Source organism: Diprion similis, chromosome 4 (genome assembly GCF_021155765.1).
Source record: "Diprion similis isolate iyDipSimi1 chromosome 4, iyDipSimi1.1, whole genome shotgun sequence".
Taxonomy (NCBI): domain Eukaryota; kingdom Metazoa; phylum Arthropoda; class Insecta; order Hymenoptera; family Diprionidae; genus Diprion; species Diprion similis.
Window position 1 is genome coordinate 22,791,477 of NC_060108.1, and position 20,975 is coordinate 22,812,451.

General features: G+C 41.0%; 2 protein-coding genes across 4 annotated transcripts in view; one reads left to right on the forward strand and one right to left on the reverse strand.

Moving 5' to 3' along the window:
* LOC124405872 (neo-calmodulin-like) overlaps nt 1-20,975 on the reverse strand; it is a 95,593-nt gene that overhangs the window by 14,243 nt on the left and 60,375 nt on the right. For all 3 annotated transcript variants that reach the window (XM_046881136.1, XM_046881133.1, XM_046881134.1), the window contains one exon: nt 788-1,033. In XM_046881136.1, coding sequence (XP_046737092.1) covers nt 788-1,033 — 246 coding nt within the window. The remainder of the gene's footprint in view (nt 1-787; nt 1,034-20,975) is intronic.
* On the forward strand, nt 11,095-15,261 carry LOC124405873 (troponin C-like). Its single transcript, XM_046881140.1, has 5 exons — nt 11,095-11,225; nt 12,209-12,227; nt 12,560-12,703; nt 13,782-14,030; nt 15,054-15,261. The coding sequence occupies exons 1-5, from the start codon at nt 11,223-11,225 to the stop codon at nt 15,080-15,082; spliced, it is 444 nt and encodes a 147-aa protein (XP_046737096.1). The 5' UTR covers nt 11,095-11,222; the 3' UTR covers nt 15,083-15,261.

The following is a 20,975-nucleotide window of genomic DNA, read 5'->3' on the forward strand; positions in this document are numbered from 1 at the left end:
TTTTTCCAAGAAGAATACAAAGACGCGAGCAAAGATGTCGCCAGTCTTCGGTCCCAGATCAGCTCCTCTATTCTTAGTTAACATCGAATTTTGCGCTCCCGCACATTCAACCGGCATTCCTCGTGTCAATCGTTGGTAAACGATCCGGGAAATAAATTTTTATTAATGCGCCACTTCTCGCCGATTTGAAGGATAACGAGAGCCGAAGCTCTGGCAGGTTTACTTGAAACGATTCGATTTGCTTACGGATGACCGTAAATCCCGATGAATTATGCTCTACGGCTCGTTTCTTCTGTCCATTTATTGGAACCGCTTCGCCGAGGATTATTCTCTTCTTCTACACGTCAAAAATCGAATATCTTAACCTGTCTTACAAGGACCAAGCAGAGGAACGAATTTTTGCTTCATTTCAAGAAGATAAAGGATAACAGTAGAAACAGCGATTTAAAATTCAGGATCCTGCGAGTGTATGATGAATTATTTTGGTCTTTGAATGACCGTCAATGAAATCACGTTTAACTGTATTTAACCTGAAAGTTTCTTCTCTCCCTCAATGTATGTTATAAGATTCTTTACACAGACACTTAAAGCGACTTATACTCTGATTATTATATTTAATTGGTTGACTTGTTGCTGAAAAATTGATGTCTGAATATCTATCGACTAAATAATTTGGGTTCCTCTCTCAAGAGTTCGCGAAAACGTGTCACGCTGGTGACACTCGTTACTTCTCTGCGAAATATTTGCGGGATTTTCGGTTTGCACAATCAGTATAATTGATACTCACCAAGTTTATTGTGACGATGAGATCGTACTGCTGCCGTTGGCCTTTCTTCTTGTTCTTTCCGGTCTTGACCGAGGCTGCTTTTGGAGTAACCTTGACTTGCCCTTTCTGCGCGGTGGGCTTTTGGGCGGGTTTTGCGGCGGCTTTTGCCCCGGGCGCGACCTTCTGCCCCCCTGCCAGTGGCGCCTTCTGTCCAGCCGCTCCTTTCTGGTTCACGTGTCCAACTCCGTCCGCCGGTTTGTTGCGAGCCTGCACATCCATCAAACAGGGTGAATATCAAGGCAAGGAAAGAGGAACGAGTGCAAAAAAAAATCTAACCCCAATTTGGAGCAAGCATTCGACGTTTGTTTCTTTTTTTTGAGAGAGAGAGATTCGGTTAGCCAGATATATTCAGCAAGCACAGGACGAGGGGTTGACGGCTGTTGAACGCGGTAATTATAACGAGGATTCGAGATCACGATTGTCAATGGACATTGAAAATCCATTTGTGAGTATAATAATCAGTTGCAATTCGCTGTTTGAAATATCTTTTGATCTTTAGCTCGTACGATTGATTGATGGACAGTCAATTATGGCTGTTTTTGAGCCGATCCTTTGATCCCTGATACATTTTTCGTTCATTCGTTTCTTTCTTTCTGTGGATTGAAATCGGAAAAATTTCGTTGGTCAATACAGAGTCGAGATTCGACGATCTGTAAGGACAGGGATATAATTATAAATAATATAAAATATTGGGGGTTACATCGGCGAAACATATTGAAAGATAAAACAAGCACGACGCCGAGTTCACGGGGGCGAGAGAAGGGCCGGAATTTTTCCTGGAGGTATTAGGTACGCCTTCGTGGTAAACTAACCAGGACTAATGACGCTCTTGGGGGCAAGCCCGCATTGATTATAGGCACGAAGGTATACGCCGTATGCTTTTGAATTCAGGGCATGTCGATGAAACGTCCGCAGTGTCGCCGAATTCGAGAAATCTGAAACGCTGTACGATATTGTAAATTAGAAATGCGCACCGCGTTCTATTCCCCGCGGTCTTCCATAACGCCCGTCGTCCTTCGGGAGCAGGGATCAGGGAATCAACGTCCCCGTTCAACTTTACCCAAATTCATGAAGTTACCTCCTCGCAGTCAAGCTGAAGAGGCTGGAAATCGTACGAGGCGTGATAAACCGCTCGGCAAAAAGTGCAGATGTCGATTTGGCGTGACGAGAATTTAGAATTTGAAAACGCAGAGAAGTCTTTGACGCTCCTGATCCATACCTGTGAGACAATTTGAATGGAACAGAAAATGCGTCTGTACGTTGCGTGCGACCATCGCCCATTTAACCCCGTCAAAATAACGGGTTCTACGCAGCTCGCAGTAGTTTATCCTGGATAAAACGGGCCGAATCTATGCCGCAGACGTAGATTCGTTGTTGTCTAGTTTTACCCGACAATTTAATCAACTCTAACAGCCTTCCAGCACTTGAGCCCAACGTGATGGGGATTACTTGGAACCATTTCATTTCGGGAAAAGTTTCAGCTGGTTATTGGAATGCCGTTTTTCTGAGACTCCGGGGTATCGTTAAACTCGGAAGATTATACGTTCGCGATGCAAGGAAGCGACGGAAGCTCGGATGTGATCTTCTGGAAAAACGAGACTGGAATGATTTGTATAGAAAAAGTTTAGCGGATGGGATTTTTTTGATGTTTATGTTATTTTTACCGTTCCTTTTCCAGCATCCTTGCCTTTTTATCTGATCTGAAAACTTGGTCAGGAATCGGCGGATCGTAGCTGCAGATTCAAGAGCGTATAACGACCGGAAGTACCGGTATTGCAAAATGTAAAAATAACGTTGTTTACTGTCTTTACGGGGAGTCGCGAAAGCTCCAGGAACCGAAACTGGGGCATCTGCGTTGGAAACTTTATACAGTCAGAAAGTTTCACCGATCCGGAATATTTCGGCTCAAGTTATGGAACACAGAGGCGGTTGCCCTGCACGCGGTAACTCGCCGTCTAATGCATTCCCTGATCCGGATCTAACTTCACGTCGTCTTCGTCTTCCCACTTCGAAATTTCCATTCAAACACATTCAACGACTTCGACTTATATCACGTCTTCACCTATGTGGCTATAGAAATTCTCGCCGGTTTTAATTTGCGACTTAATTTTATCTTCAATTCTGCTTTATGTAATATCCCACCTCCCAGTTATACACAATTACACATTTTCTGAGATATTCACGTCTCAGTTACGGCAGTGGCTGGCAAAATCATACGTGTATTCACATACTCTAGTTAAATAATAAATTTCATTTTTACGCCTGAAATCCTCCAAGTGGGTTGGATTATTTATCAAATTCATGATTTACCGCGTCGAGATCTATTAAAATATATTAGCGAAATGATGAAAGTGACAAGTATATGACAACCGAAAAATCTCCCGAATTCTTAATCATTCGAAATAAACAGGATTGAGCAACAGCGTTCGTAAATGACTATTTTCGAAAAGCTCATTCCATTTCTCACATCAACTTCTTACAAGCTTTGTGTGAAGAAAAAATGATTGCGGTGAAAGTATCGATCGAAAATTTCAAACCTCAGTTAATGAAAAGTGATTCAGATGAATCCGGCAGTAGAACAAGTCAGCGAGTGATCAGACGCGCGAATTTGGGCCTCACCAGTGTCTCTTCGCACACAAACGACATCGTCGATTCGAGGTCGGGCTTAGAATTTAGAAATACATCGTGATAAATATTCATACTCGTAAATATTGTCGCATGCCTGTCGAGTTGTAGGCGTCGTTCCTCCGCATATACATAATTCGACGCCTGGTGCCGGGAAGCACGTGCTTCCGAGCCTTCGCGTTGTGTTCAGAAATTCGACATAGACGAGCTGCAGCTCTACACCACAGCTTCAATCGCAATCAGTGTGTGTGAAAATTTGTAAAAAAAATATTTCATTGTTTTGCATTATTTATTTATTTATTTATTTTTCTATTTGAGAATTTTTTCACGTGTTTAAATGACTTCCAAAGAGATATTGGTTCTAAAAAATCGCAAGTAAAAAAAAAAAATGGACTCAAGAACATTTAATTGCTTGTTAGAGATGAAGGAACGATAAAAAAATCTGCGGAACAAATCCAGGAATTCGAGGGTCAAACCCTGGTCGATTTGACGTGGAGTGCCCTATAAGCACAGCGATGCAGCGGTATACTTTCAACGTATAAATATTTCAACCGATAACAATCCTCGGTAGTAGTGCAGGTATAGTCATAGGAATGTATAATTATAGAATCTTACGTTATGTGGCCTGAAAGTGCGAGTGACCTGCTTGCTTTGCGAGGTTTACTCAATATTCATATTGCGGGAATTGGAGGAATTTTTTTAATCGAAATACGTTGAACGGCTTAGACAATTTTCTCACAAGCGATTAGAAAATATTTTCATCTTTTTTCAGTCACATTGCTCATATCCTTGAAATAAAATTTCTGTTACGTATAGCGAATGAGATTCGCATAAAATGTAGGAAATTATTACTTCAGAGTTCCCTGACAAATTCTCTGACTGTGAAATGAAATAATTCATAGGCATTCGTATTCACGTGTAGATCCACTTCTAATCCACGTTTATAATGGATATTATGTATACCTACTATTTTTATTCTATCTCGCAAAGCTTAAACAGCGGCGCGACGGCATGAGAACTACCGACGTATAAATATAACGTAAACTTATGTATTGTGTATTGCTTTATGCGTGTATTACTTTATGCGTGTATTGCAGTGTGTGTGTGTAGGTGACATCGTCGCAAATAAGATTTTATTGCGAAAGACGTCGTTATTTAACCGACGACATACACGAATGGCGGTAGGTACGACGTTCAAGAGTAATTTATTCTCGACCGATTTTCGCCGTACATGAAACGGTCAGCCTTGCTAACTCCGGTGCAGAGTATCAGATGTCAACAACTTCCAGTAGCGGATAAGCTTTTGACTGATTTCATAAAATTATACCGCTTTTTATCGCATATCGAAAACCGTCTTGTGATATACTACGTTGCGTGACGTAACTTTTGGAATTTGAATCTGTAGTAGGAACAAACGAATCATTGTTCGAAAATCTTATTCTCGGTATTTCAAATTTCATATTCTTTAATCTTTTTACTCACTATTTTCGCCCTATCATAGCGAACGTTTAAATAAATAGCATCTAATTATATTTTTATGGAACATATCGAGATCAAAGTGAAAAAGGATCTAAACTTTTCAGCGGTTATAGAAGTGTAATAAAGTTCTTCGCCAAGTTTAAAATTGTCTGTAGTTCATATAATCACATATGAGTGAAGAAAAAAAAAAAATTCATATTCAGAATGTAATAAAGTTTCGAACGTGGGTAAAAAAATGCTAATGAAATTGGCTATAATCCCCTTGTCCATTTGGCGAGAGCTTAATTGCCCGATTTCGAGCTATATAATTGCAAATTTGACAGCCAAGCCTGGAAATGCGCTTATGAACGAAAAATGGGAGCGTCCAAAAGGTTCGCAAATCTCACGCCGCGTTCTATAATCATAATAGGAATAGCCGTTGGGCCCGGAAGCACTGCCTCGACTTCTAGTGACAAATGGCAGGTGTATACATAGGTTTCAGATAATTTAGGTACATACATTATCGTTCTTCGTCATACTCAATCTCGCCTCATCGGTTCCCTTGAAACCTGACCAATAAATCTAGTCGCTGAGCTTAAGCCCGGTGTTCTTTTTTTGGTGGCTCGATGTTTCGTTTTTCTTACTGTTCTTCGGTGCTTTTTCGATTATTTTTTTTTTAAATTCTTTTTTGTTTTTCTTCTTTTACCGGACGTAAACTCAGACAGAACAATTGGCCACAATCCCACTTTAAATTTATTGCTCTACCTTTCTCTGCGCACCTGGCTGGCCTGTAATGAAAAGCTTTACTTAAGCTCAATTCTGTAATTCGGTATTTTTAGACGTGATTGTGGTTCGCTTACAATCAACAATAAATTTTCTTTATATTGACAAGTATAAGTAGACGGCTGTAATTTTTATTGATCCAAATTTCTGGTATGCGAAGATTTCGTGAGGAAAATTTATGAAATTTGACAAGTTTGTGGGGTTGAAAAATCCTCGATATCAAGAAATAGTCTAACATCCAGGTAGCCAAAATAAGTGTAATTCATACAGATTTTTGTACAATCGTATATTTTTCGAGGCAAAGAGAAAAAATTGGTAAAATTAATACAGAGCTTTCGAAAAAAATGATTGACAATTTATTTCCTTGTCTTGTCTGTATATCCTATTTTTATCTTTTTACATCTTTACTTACTTATTTATTTTTTATTTTAACTTACTGATCTTTTTGTTTTCTATTTATTCATTAATTATTTTGTTTTTCTTACTTTTATCTATTCTTATCTTCTTCTTTTGTTATTCTTATTGGTTTTATTGTGTTTTATATTTTCACATATTTATCTTCATATATGTTTATCAAATTTTCTCCTTAAACAACCAACATTTGAAAAATCTTTTCGAAACACGTGAGCAAACTGAATAGCGTAATTTTTTTTTTTTTTTTTTTTTCTTTGCAATTTCAGTTTGACACACGTCCAAAATTCGTATGAAAAATTTTCATCAAAACCGAACACGCGGTATCTTTTTTTCGTGAGCTTTAATACGCACTGCGGCATCACCGAGTTCCGCGCACTCCGAGAGTGAATAATCCGATGCGCTCAGGGAAACTCATGGCCCCAAAATAGGGAAAATTCATAGAGGTAGGTACGCGGACGTGTTCACATGTGTGCAGCAGAATGTTACCTGCCTGGATTACCCGGGCTCGACATTTCTGTAATCGAAATACCGCGCGGATCCTGGAGTGATCCTACCGGAAGCTGTGTGGGGCCTCCGCAGGCTGGTGCGTCGGATAATCACGCCGAAGGGAACAATGCCGCGGATTTTCCTCCCGGTCAGCCCAGCCACCGGCAGGGTCCATTGTTCCTCACGAGCTGCAACGATTATCCGCTCCAAAGTTACGTATCAGCCTTCTGCAGGGTGCATCGTCCGCCGGATTTTACGTAGTATACACGTATTCATTCGCAACTTATTCCTTCCCAAAGCTCGGAGGTATGACTTATAAGCCGCAGAGCATATATTTTTCCCGTAAAGTGTTACGTTCGTGGAATATTCAACGCTAATGTGGATATAATATGCTTAATTCTGGATTACTCGCGGCTCGAGACAGGCAAGTTATAGAGACCACGCAGTATTATACCAACTAATTAGTCTCTGCTGCATGAGTTAGTGAATAATAAATCGGTGTAAATACTATTTCTGTAATTGTTTTTAACATATATGACTCTTCCAAAGGTTTTTATGACTTATTAGGAATAGGTAATTGAAAGAATAGAAAGCTGGATGTTCAATACGAGTTCAACCAAGCTAATGTCATCAGTTTGTTATTAGAATAAGAATCGAAATTTATAAACTCGCGAAAATTGTTCGATTACGCGAACTCGAAATTGTTGAGGAGCCAGATTGAAGTTCATTTTGGTTTGAACTGTTCAACGAATCTCGATGCATCGGTGATCGAGGAAATGATTATGCAACGACGTCAAAGCTTGGGATTAGCAGACAAGCGTCAGTATATAGCTGGTTTTCCTCAAGCTCGACGATTGGTTCTCGCTGCAGTATTTCAATCAGCTGATTGTTTCCGTCTTGAATTCCGCAGACGTTCCAACAGCCGGAAGCAGCTTGTGTAGGTGTGTATAAAGTACTGCAACGTTTCTGTGCGGCGCGGGTTTACGTTCCCAAGAATCCTCCTCGATCGCTTGATCGCATTTATATATATCCTGGATCAGATCAGCACCGCGTCTATATAGTCTATTCCTTGTTCTCAGATCTACCCTCATATCTTTCGGTGGGTATTAGGCAACCCGTGCTCCGTGAAACGACTTTGTTTTCTCTTAGATGGAGCGGGACAAAAAAACTTGTCTCAAATGTCGGCGGAAAACTTTCTTGCCTGTACAAACCGTTGAAATAATTGCCTGATTCGGATCGCAGATGGGGTCAGAAATGAAATTGTTACATATGTGAAAAACAGCTGATAACGCGATGTCGACGAAACGACGATGTTGCTTTTTCGTTCGATGTGGCTACGAATTTTTCCAGCAAAGATTCTTACGATTAATTAATCATTAATTACTCAGTATTTCGATAGAAACTAGAAACTCCTTACTTTGTACGCGAGAAATTGATTTTCTTTTGCTATTTAACCGCTGCACAGCATCGAAGCGCAATGAAATTTTCATGTTTATACCCTCGAACTGCTATTATATATATCTATATAGGTATATAATACACGGCATTCGCGCGGGTTCAAGAACTATCGATGCAACGCTTCCCTTGACATTCGACGTGATATTTATTCTGGCTGCGAACCGTCTATTCAGAGCATTGCATTGCAGCTTGATTGAAAAATCGGAAACGTAGCTTATTTCGACTCGTATCCAGGCTGCGATAAGCTTTTGAAATTTTGCCTCAACTAAAAATAAGAACAATTAACTTTTTCCTGTATAATAAAGGAGAATCAGGCTGTTCTGTATCGATTCGACGAAACACTCGATAACCTATTGAGGTAGCAAATAGTGCAACTCGACGCTCGTGCTTGCCAGAATCTTTGAATCATTGATGACCAATTTGAACGGCACTGATTCGCGTGTGGCAGATATTGCAAGGTTTTTATCACGCCTCCGTGTCCCTAATAAGAGCTTGCAAAGAACATCGGAACTACAATTCTCGGCCGGGATTTCTGGCCATGTGGAAAATACGTAGCTGCGTAGTTATATATGTGTAGGTATTCAAAATAAATATAATAAAGTTTAAAATATCGAGATCTGCGAATAATAATATCAATTTATCATAGAAATATTGAATTACCTTAATTTTTCTGTAATTTATTAACCCCGCATGAAAAATGGAAATTGGAAATTAACAGTGAATTTTCAATTTTTGTGGTTATTTGATTATATCGTTGCTTAACGAAATTTTGCTAAAAGAAACAAAAAAAAACGTGCGATTCGATGGAATCGCTACGTATTACAAGCGACAGCTGTAGGTTGATTTTTTTTTTAATCAAAAACATGGATTCTTAACTACGAAGAAAAATAATGATGAAAAAAAAAATATTGTAAATGTAAACTAGCATGAGTTGCATGAATTGCAAAACACTCGACACTCTAGCAGCGTCAATCTGGATAGACGTAGGATTTCCACTCTCGCATTCCATCGTGACGGAGGCTTATATACTACACGTTAACGAGTAACGGCCGGAGAGCTTCAACGTGATGCGACCTAAAAATATCTGAGATTTGCCAGCAGTGATGGTAATAACAATAATAATGATAATAATGACGACGGTGCGAGATGACGACTTTTTCTTATTTACCGATATTATAATTACGTGTTACATAATCTACGTAAGATTCTCTCTCGTGTTGTAAAATAATTTTCCCAACCGATTTCTCATAATGACATCATTTTTCTCACTCGAGCTCTATGAAAGCCTCGTGAATTATAACCACTGCTAATTTTGCCCGAAGGAAAATATCTGGCGTTATACTATTTCCACTTGATTTAACGTCGGGCCATCTGTTGAAAAATGGCGAGTAATTATGCGCGGATGTATAAGAGGTGAGTCGGTCTGTACAAGCTATATAACACCAGATTTTTTCCGCAAGCTCGAGCCACCGTTCGAAAAAATAGCCCGAAAGCCAGTTTGACATTGGAAGCCAATTTGTTTTGACGTTTGGGTAATCCGTTTGTTGCCAGATTTTCTAAGCTGTTATTAATTGGTCAAGATTCTTCGCGTCTCGAGCGTTGACAGATAACGTCTCTTACATTGAATTATCCAAATGTTGGCAGTTTTATTTCATTCTTTTTTTATTCCTTGTTTTCTCCGTCAATACAGCCGCAGAACCTCCGATGTCGTTATACGTCGGGCAATGAGCGCATCCATTTTATCCTCGTTAACTCGATACAACGTGTGAAAAAAAAAAAAAAATTCATATTCAACGACCATGCCGAAGGGGCTGGAGACGATCTCATTTCCGAATTCCATTTGGCACTAGGCGACGTTGATTATATGTAATACTAAAAGCGAATTACCTCCAAGTGGTGAAAAGATCTTATCTCGAATATATCGACTCAATTAAAAATTAAAAAAAAACGTTTAAGTATATTATACATATATTGTATATTTACAGCGAGTTTCTTTATCGACATAAATTCGTCTTCGGAAGAATTTGTCCTGCGGATATCTTTATACACGCGATATTTCTTGACGCCTTAGGCACGTGTTTCTTGAACAGGTATAATCGACGAGCAAAGATACTTGAAGCTAAAGCCGCGCAATTTCAATTTGCAAAAAAAGCTTTTTCAATGAAGAAAAAAACAAAACATAACTTACGGAATTTTTATTCACCGAAGTGAATGATTGAGATGTTGAAAAAACAAGCAAAGTGTCTAGTTACGCGGTAATCTCTGATACCGAAATCGCACAACGAGTTCTTCCAAGTAAGCCGAAAATCAGTGATCCAGATAATTATTTCGTGCACCGTTCCGATTCTCCGAAAGGGAAGAAGAATTCGCAGAGCAGCTGCGGCAGCATAAACTTCTCCGCGGTGGTTATAATATGCCAGATTAAAGAGTGAGACACGGAAAGTCCCGCAAAATCGAGGATATTAAATTTCTGGTGGGTACCGAAAAAGAATGCAGGCGAGGGATAGAAAAGAAGACTATAAAAAAGGATCCCAAACCGTGATAAAAGAATCAGAAATATATCCGGCGCGCAAAGCGAGCCCTTGGAAAGCAGCAATATCATAGTCTGGAATGTTTGGAAATAGCCTCCTTTCTCTCCGCGCCTCTCCTCGCTCCACTCTCTCTCTCTCTCTCTCTCTCTCCCTCCTTCCCCTCTCCCTCCCTCGTCGCAGCATCCAACTCGGATCTAGAAACGGCCGAGAACCATCTACACGATGGCATCAGCGGGAACGAATTGGATCCGGCGTTCTTCCGAACAGCCCGCAAGCCCGCAAGCTCCGAGCTTGCGGCTCGGCTGCTACACCCACGCCACTCAAAATCCGCTATATTCCGAAACCGCGGCACACATTATAATTATACAGCATCGGACGCGTTTTCCCTGCGCCCCGACTCTCGGTTTTCACCCTCTTCGTCAGCCTCGAGCCCGCGCGTTACGATTGGCTCAAATTTTTACACCGGGACGCAGCATTATAGCAGAGTGTTTGCGGCTCCCCTTCACACCATGATCCACGTTTTTGGTGCATTTCACTTTGCCTCGAGATCTTATAAAAGTACGAGCGACACCCGGCGCACACGCTAGTGTTAAGCCACTCTTTATCTCGTCGCAAAGTCGTCCACTCACGCCGGACCAATCATGGTTTGTCTAGAAAAATATTTCACACCATTTATTACCCAGGCTGTCAACTCTCTCAGCCTCGCGTTACCACACAATTTGTGCACTACTTGTTCGTGTCTTGGACTGTCAATCTTACGGGATGCCATCGTAGTGCTCGGGGCGTATTTTCGTCTCAAGATGGCATATTTGAAATTCCGATACTTTTTCATCGTTTCGATATTATAAGTGGTTAATATCCATCAATATGCCTAAGGAAGTGATTTCTTCACTTCTTTGTAGCTTTCGTTCCATTTCAAAGTTCTCTCGGGATAGGAGAAACGATTTTCTAATCGTAGTGGAAATTATTAACACAGTGTTAAATTCGAGGGAATGTTTGTCCCGAGTTCTCAGATAATGAAATCGACTATATCAGCAAATTGACGAACTCGTAATTACCGGAATCACTTTGTCCAAATGAGCGAAAATAGTTGAAAATGTTTTATCCGTACACTTGCAGAAAATGGTGGAGGCGTTGCTGCGGAAAAAATTTAAATTATCTCGATTTCGAGTCTACGAATATTGGAAAGAAACGCCGATATCTTGTCCCCATTTCTAAGCACACATATCATTGTCACGTGGCAATTTCCTTTGAAGTTCGAACGGCGCCTCGTTTATACTAACAGTCTCGTAAAGTGGTGTGATTCGTTTTATCCTATTTCCGAACGAATATTTTCGTGCGACATTCGTTACACCGTAGTGCATATTCATTTTTTCCATCTTCTTATTTTTTCCTTTGATCAGCGGGAGCAAAATTCGGATTTAGAATTCAAGTATACATCCGGCGCCTTCTCTCATTACAGTGTTCATTATATTAAATGTGGCGAATCTCATTGAGCCAGCGGAAATGTGCTTTGTAGTAAATCGTGTGAATAATCGCGGCCAATTATTTTTGCAACCAAATAAAAAAAAAGAGAAAACAAAATTTGCTTTCTGACTAATCTAATCTGTTCTCATTTTTCTTTCAGGATGAGGAACAAGTTCAAAGTAAGTACCTTGGAAATTAGTCGAAAATATACGGGTGAAACGATGGAATCTCAGTATACTACGTGAAATCGGACTTCGCTATCATTTCATTCCTGCTTGGCTATTCACTGTGCAGCCTTATGCAGGCTCGTGGCACGTGTAACGCATAAACACGGAGTTAGTCCGATTCATATTTAAAAATAAATTCCTAGTTTTTTCATCGTACAGTACGTATGGACTAACCATATGTGGCGAAACGAAAGAGAATGAAATAGTAGCGGCATTCGCAGTTCCTTCGTTTACCTTGTCGCGTTCGATCAGTATAAGTGCACGGATTATTTTTATCTTCGCAGTGCTCAGGAGAGCTTTCTCCATGTTCGATTCGACCAAGGCGGGTAAAATCGAAAAGGAGAAGGTCAGGACGATCCTCAACACCCTGGGACACACCTTCGACGACCAAGAGTTGGAGGTTCTGTTGGAACAGGAGGACGAAGACGGTATGTTCTCATTCTCAGTCTCATTCCGTGATTCCCCATATAGCATTGGTAAAATATCAGCTCTCGCGTGAAAATTTATAATCGGTTTGTTTCCGGTGTAATTATTTCCTCCGCAATACGCCGCGAAAATTTCATCATTCGCATTACGTGGGCGCCCGAATATACGAGGTATTCTATACGGATTATCTACCCGTAATCCGGACGAAAATAAAAGTCTCTAATCAGCGGAAACATGATCTGTAAAAAACCGCTACACCCATTCGCGAATAATCAAAAATAAAAACGCGAATTACAGAGAGAATACTTGAGTCGTACTTCACGGTTATATTGCTCGATTATGTTTCACGCCCATTATGTATATATATAGTGAAACGCGCTCTTCAGTCGGGTTAAGGAACGTGCAGAAAGGCGGGCCGGATGTATTGTGTTCGTGAATAGAAATGTGCATTCGCAAATATATAAGTCGCTCGTATGTAAGAGTCCTTTGCACAATCGTCGACAGGTACTTTCATGGGTGTATAAGTACGCGGCGTAGCTACCTATGGAAATACATTCTTTGATCGTTTCTGGCATAGAAAGAAGAAAGAAAAGAAATAACGACGATGGATAAAGGGGAAAAACGTCCGTGACAAAGGAAAATAAATTCTACTTCTGCGCTGTTGCCTCTCTACAGCATCCGGATGAACTTTTCTTTGTAATCCACCGAATTTTGCCAAGGAATTAGAAAATCAACGTTTGACCGAAATTCACGCGATTAACAGACAGCGTCAAGTGGCGGAAAGAACGTGATTTTGCGCTGCGTAGAGATCGCCTTTCCCAGGCTTAAGGGGACAATAGTCCGGAACCAATAAACTCCGTCCCTTGATTCGGCGCGTATCTGGTCCTCATTGGCATGCAGATCACGTGCTGTGATCGTTGTCAACACCGCATGGCCACCTCTTGGACAATGAATTAGGGCTCAAACAGTGCGCACTCAATTCGGCCATTCGACGACGAACCACGACTCAGAGATAATCTAGGCGAAATCCGTGTGTGATCAAAGAATTTCTGGCTGATGGATTGCGATTTTTTCCCGCAGGTAGCGGACACCTAAACTTCGACTCCTTTTACCGCGTGGCGAGCCACTTCCAGGAGGAAGACGACGAGGCTCTCCAGAAGGAATTGAAGGAGGCCTTCCGGCTCTACGACAAGGAGGGAAACGGGTACATACCCACCAGCTCTCTGCGCGAAATCCTCGCTGCTCTCGATGACCAAATCACTCCCGATCAGATGGACGGCATGATCGCTGAAATCGACACTGACGGTTCGGGAACCGTAGATTTTGATGGTGAGTTGTGAAAAGACGGAACTACTCGCAAGGATTTGCTAAACGTGTCTACTCCTGGCGATTAATTATATCGACGAAAATTATTTGTTTCGTAAGGTTATTGCAGGAGAAATTGAAAAAAATACAAGGCAAGAATACACAGCGAGGTGAATTGGTTGAAAATATTGCAATTTTAAGCCTCTAAAATCGCAATTAGTTGCGGAGATAGGCCGCGTGATTCTATATTTTCACTCAATTAGGTCACAAAGTGGATCGAGATGGTCTCAATCACCATCAAATCAAATCAAATCGAGTCGTCGGACTCTACCTCGAAAGTCCTTGGACCATAAATCGGGTCAACGAGTCGAAGGTGCATCCGTCCAGTCGAGAGTAGTGGACAAATTTCTCAGCTTCCTGCAGTCGCACTGCACACAAGCTGCGAGTATAATCATATTTTCCTCGAAAATTTAATTACACCGGTGAACTGAAGCTGCGACCGTGAGGCGGCGAATTAATGTTTTGATTACATATACGGAGTTAGTGGGCCTTTCCTGCCTCTCCGATGCAGCGGGAGAAATTCCGCAAAGATTTAATTACGGTTGCTTTGTGTCGTGGATATCCTTCCATGATCGCGTGGCTTCTGCAGGAGTGGATTACCAGACGCGGCGTGCAGGGTATCTTAATATCAACCCTCGGGGCTCTTTCAAAAGCTCCAGGATGACCTATTTCATCCTCCCCCTTTGCCCCAGGAGGTAATCTTCCGGCGATCCCTGCAATATGTGCATCCTGAGCCGTCGGCTTCGCGCATAGAATTGTTGAGCCCACTTGAAAAGGCTCTTTCAAAAATCAGCGAGCACCACGTCGGTGATATTTGCTGGAAGGATCGCCTCTGCACTCGTCTTGGCGTCTGTGAAAATCCAGAAACCTTTTACTCGCATTGATGAATTTGGAACCACTTGGCTTCCTTCAAGCTTTTGGTAACCGCACATGTCTCTTAATTTTTTAGGAATTGTAACATCATGCGTCGTTTCCATTTTGTTACAGAATTCATGGAGATGATGACCGGCGATTAATCGGGCTGATTCAAAGTATCTAGAATTACCGAATTACCCAAAGACCGTTTTCCGATTTCCTGGAGTCTCGGCAATATCATCTGCCGTACATCACGTCGCACCTGAGCAGCGATTCGCGTATTTTAAATACTGTGTAAATTTCAATCATACCACATTGTATAAATCGTTTTGTAAACGTTCTACGTGTCATTGATTTTCTACGATAACGGAAGTCAGGCTTGTGTACTTAAAATATTTCTCATTTCCCGCCACAAGCTATAAGACCTAAAGCTGCGACGGTGCAATGAGGCGAATCAAAAATCGAGGAATGATCCGCACTTTACAAGCGTTTTAATTTTCACGAAAATTTTTCCACGTCGCAAACCTTGGGACGAAATTCTCCTCATCTTAAATTTTCCCCTTGCAGCAATCAATCACCTCGAAACGGGCCGCACGAAAGCTCGAAACGTACGCGTCTCTGCCAATAAGGCATGCTCGTTTCACCCTTTTTTCCACCTTTCATCGATTCGCCAATCGGCCCTCCGACTCTTTTAACCGACACCCTTCCTCCTGCACTCCCGTGTTTATCCGGCTCACTGAATCGCTCCGCGTGTTTCCAGCCATCCTTTGAACTCAACGCGCCATTCGCATTGAACTTTTTTCACGTCATACCGACCGACGATATAACCAGCAATTCACTATTCATATGAGCACTCGATTGGCAACGATTGCCGCTCTGAAGTCAACACCACCAGGCGGACTGGAAATCATTTATTGCAAGGAGATGTGGAAACACGAGCCCGAAAGCTGGCTCATCAATCCGATGCGCCGTCGCTTCCAATTACAATGAACTCACAATCAATATCAGCCAGTCAGCACGCGTTGTTTAATTGCGTTTTAACTGTTTCGATGCAAATGAGCAGGTCCCAATTAATACAAAGCCAAATATTGGCCCAGAGGTAAAGTGTTACGTATATATAATACATGTACATATATAAACTGTGATTTAACAGAAGACAATTTTAGTTCGTTAAATGGATTATACACACGAGGACCTTTCGGCGATGCGTTCATGCACAAATGCATGAATACATTTACCGATAACGACAAATCTGCTCGCAATCATCGACGAAGAACCCGCATCAACGACCCAATGGGAAATTGTTCCAAAGAAAAATCAAGCGTAACGAAAATAATAACATTTCATTATTCACGGAATACCTGTATTCAAATTCATCCGGAACCGGTTTAATTCCAACTAATTCACCGAACGGATTTAGTCAAAAACGGTAAGTAGCGTGAAACATTTGAGAGAGCATCAGCATGCTGATTTATCGCGTTTGAATATTCATAACTCCGATATCACGTTGCGGCTTCGCTTAGGGTGCGGGAGGCCTTGAAGGGTGTGAAAGGTTTAGCGTGTAGGATGTCGCACGTCTCGCCCAAGGGGTGATGGGTAATGTCCCGTCTCCTCGACACGCGGTTTCACATGAATCCACCACACAGAGGTAATCGCAATGTGTGATCTGATATAAAACTCCGAAATTATACGCTTGAAGACGCCCAGCTTACCATAAGTTTCGCGCAAACAATCAATAATCGATGAAGATACGATACGCGCATTAAATTATTAAATTATATATTAATATATTCGAGGGTTTTACGGGAATATTGTTGTTTATTGTTTAGAAAATTCTACCAAGTTCAATTTCTTTACGAAGAAGTTACCAGACAAATTCGTCACTAAATGTTTTCAATTTTACACGCAGTTGACCCGATCCGATCACCTGCTAAATCACCGATAAAGGGCGGTGCGCTTTTTACCTTTCTGTCGTTGAACGACAGTTGATAGAGCGGAAGGTGTTTGGGGTTTCAGCGAGACGATGAATCAGAGACTTTCACTTCGAACGAGCGAACCGCGCGAGAGATTGAGATAACAATCTCAAGTTTACTCGGTGCTAAATTAATCGGTGCGAACATCAGACGTCTAACCGCCGTTTTAAGTAGCACTTAAGTCACGTGCTTGTGGACGATTCTCGTCCTCTCAAGACACACTTTTGTGAGGTGCAATTTGTATCGCCGTAAGCCGTACTAAACATCGAGATTTTACAACACTCTCGACTGTATATCCGAACCTTGTCCTGCAATATTCCTGCAAAAAAAAATTCTGTCATAAAAAAAAATTCAAAATAACAATAAATAACGATAAACTTTTCCGGTCATGAAATAACAACGAAGACAACTATAGTGCACGTTGAAATAACATCGAGGTAGACAAGCCATGGAATTGTAAGCCCTGGCATTTAGCTAACGGGAGAAATCCACTTGTTCTGTTACTGGGACTTGCGAGTGTTTATATGACGGAAGTATACCTAAGAATCTAGGAACGTCGTGCTGCTTTGAAAGTTATCAGTCACAGTTGAGCGCTCGTATCGTCAGGGCCTCAATTTGTCGATCGGCTCTTACCCGGAATGAGGTAATTTCGTAGTGAGGAGGCGTGTTGCCCCTGATTTATACAAACTGATCCCTCTCCGGCCGAATCGCGGAAAGACTTTGTGACTCGTGACAGGATTAGGTTGTGCTGCGACCTGGAAGGATATTGTCTTCCTAATTTTTCGAGCTTGCGAGGAGGTGACGGCTTAACTTGCCGCGAAGAATACTCTGCCTCGTCAACGAAAGACGTCTTGCATTTCAAGGTACATGTAAACTCCATTATATTACATGCGAAATTTGTACCAAAGAATTTCTGCTCTCTTATTTTTACGCCAAATCGCTAATTGCTTATTGAATTGATTTAACTTAGTTTCGATACTGAAGATCAACGGAATGAATTCTAGTACGCAAAATTTGGACGGGAGACGTGTTTTTGGCATTAAGAATATCCGGCATCTATATACACGTCATTGCAAAAATTCTCTTTTAAGCTAATTGTAAGGAGGCATATATAGGTTTTACTTTTGATAAGAATCAACTTGCTGACCGACTAGAATCAAAGCTTATCAGCCTTTCTTTTGTCGTATTTTTTGTTTCGGAAATTTTTTTTGATTCGATAATGAATTGGTGCAAACGAGGCTGGATGGAAAGAGTATAAACTTTGTACGATACTGTACAACTACGCACTATCAACTGTCTTCTGTAAAAATAATGCACACTGTCTACAAGTCCTCTACAAGTTCTCAAATTCGTCGAGGTTGTAAAAAGTTGTTTGCCTGGTTGAAACTGCTACATATACCTACAGATCACATGTTCTATGAACAATTACATATTGATATCAGGGAAGCAAAGTTCTGCTACACACGGTATAGAATCCGTGTGAATATAGCGTCGCGATGCCTTGTAGTGCGAATTTTCAATTAATTTTTAACTTCGGTCTGTGCGAGACTGTCATCTATGTGTCTATACTTATATAATATCACTGTGCACTATGCTGCATACGTCAGCGCAAATGCATCGGATATTAGACACGGCTATAACAGCGAGTTATAATGTTGCATAAAGTATGAGGACCGTTTTTGGCGAAAATCTTTCGATTAGATGAAGAATATTTTGCATCTTCTTGAAAAATGTCCAGGGATGATCGCTTTTTGCGACGAATAATCTATGTTGACTCGTGACAGGAATGTTTTGATGAGAACTGTGAGGCTACGGGATTTTTAACCAGACTGAGTAGAATCTTGATGGAAGTTCACTTCGGTGCTGTCGAACTTGTATCACAATTTCAAGTATTCTTATTGCTTTTCACAGATAATTCAACGCGAAAATTCGCAAATCTTTCAAATAATAATAATAACAAAAACAAAAAATTGAGCACATATATTAGTTAAATTAATCCGAAATAAATTTATGATAAATATCTCCAGTAGTGGTAACTTTATTTGAAATCGTAGAATTTTTTAGAGATTAGAGTTTCTCAGGACTAAAAAGAATTTTGACAAATTAAATAAAGCATCGATTCTGAGAAACGAATAGACTATATTCATTTCACACCGTTATTTGGATTGAGTTTTGTATCGTTTACTTATATCTTCGGAACAAACGATCACAAAACTACCCTAATTCATTGTAGAATTCTATACCTAACCTAATTCAACCCGACATTACTGCTTAGTAATTTCGGATGAAAGTAAGCTTCTTTCAGGTCTAATCTTTATATTGTATATTCCATAATTAAAACTTGTACAACCAAGCCATGTATAGGGAATTCCTTGAAGCTTGCCCTGAGCATCGATCGGATGCATCGCGCGGCGTTTGCTTCCCGTCGTCGCTGTCATATCCGGGGGTTATTTGCTTCTTGAAAAATCAAAGGGTTGCTTGGAGAGATCGAGGAACCACTCAGTTTCCTCAATTTTCTATTCCTCCAGGTTTTTTTTTCTCTTTGACGGGGCGAGTGCCCCGGGCTTTCAGCTTTTCACCCCTGCTCTCATACAGTATTATCGCCCCGGTTCAGCCGAGTAATTGCACCCTTGCGTTTGATGAACACCGTAGATTCCCACGCGACAGGATTTAACGGACGTGATTGATTCCTCGCCGCCGCAGCTGCTACTGCTGCATCGAACTCATCGCGCGATTTTTTCCTATTTCAACGGTGCGGTCATACATTTGTTGGGGATAGCCGGCTACTTGTCTCTTCGAATTCTCACGGATTACCTGAAATTGCGTTTTACTGTCATCGCGAAACGAAGTTTCTAGCATTTTCAATTTTACTTGTCCGCAAGTCTTCGATTTCCTGTTATTCTCTCAATGGAATAAAAATATTGAATCAGGTATACATTAACAATTTAAAAAAAAAAATGTAACTTTAAAAAAGCATGCGTCAGGTCTTCTTTCTACGATACTTCAAATGCACGTCATTTCAATTTCAAACAATCTTTTGTTCGCAATTTTTCATTCGATTGTCCTAGGGGACGTTGAAACGATCGTGAAGCCTAGATCCCACCCCAAGTCGCGACGCGAGTGCATGAGTGGCGGTTTAATATACCTGTGAAGAAAATACCGTAGGGAGTGTTCGTCGGGAACACGGAGCAGAATGGCGAGACTGGCGATATTAATGTGCCAACAAGCTTAGTTGCGCGACTGTAAATGGCATATGAGAGGGTGGAAGTCCCAGTAGTCTCAAAGTCGTGAGAATGAACGTGCGATGAATGAATACAACGACAAAGTGGACTTTCTGACAAGGAAGGAAAAAGCTTCAAGTGTCAAGACCCCGTCTCATCGACAGCTCTGGACGTCTGCAGGCACGCATTAGCATGGGATGCACCATACATGGGCGATATATAATGAGATAGACGCCTAGACGAACGGCTGTACGGATTGAAAATGTATGTTATTTGAAAGTGGGTGGATGCCTATAACGTACAACTGCATGTACCTACTCATGATTGTTTCTCGAGCAACTAGGTCAGCTGGGAAAGAGCCGGAGAGGTCGAGAAGAATTGAGCTAAAAGCTTTTTCCTTCTCTTTTTATGTCCTTTGTTTTTTCCCTTACTCTTCTTGTATTCTTACGAACGTTTTTTCTTCGCCGCTTGTTTTACCTTTTTCGTTCACTTTGTCGCGCAAAGACTCTGTCGCGACTCTAACGATAAGGAGGCAAGTCAAGTATAGAGAAAAATATGCTCTTGAGAAGCGGTTTAATTGATACTGTGGTTTACTTTTACTCCAACTTATTATTGCCGTTATGCCAAAGATCAAATTAACGGGGAAATTCGTGCCGCCGCTCTCATTCCGTTTTGCAATTTTCATAGTAATATGAATTCAACACGTACTTCGAACATGATCTTTATTGAAATTTGCGATCGGTTATGTGTTTGGTGTACTTACGTAATGGGCATCGAAAAATCGACGAACTATGTAGGGGTAGTAAGAAAAAAGGTTAGGTGTGCATGTACAGGTGATTCATCATGCCATTGCATAACAG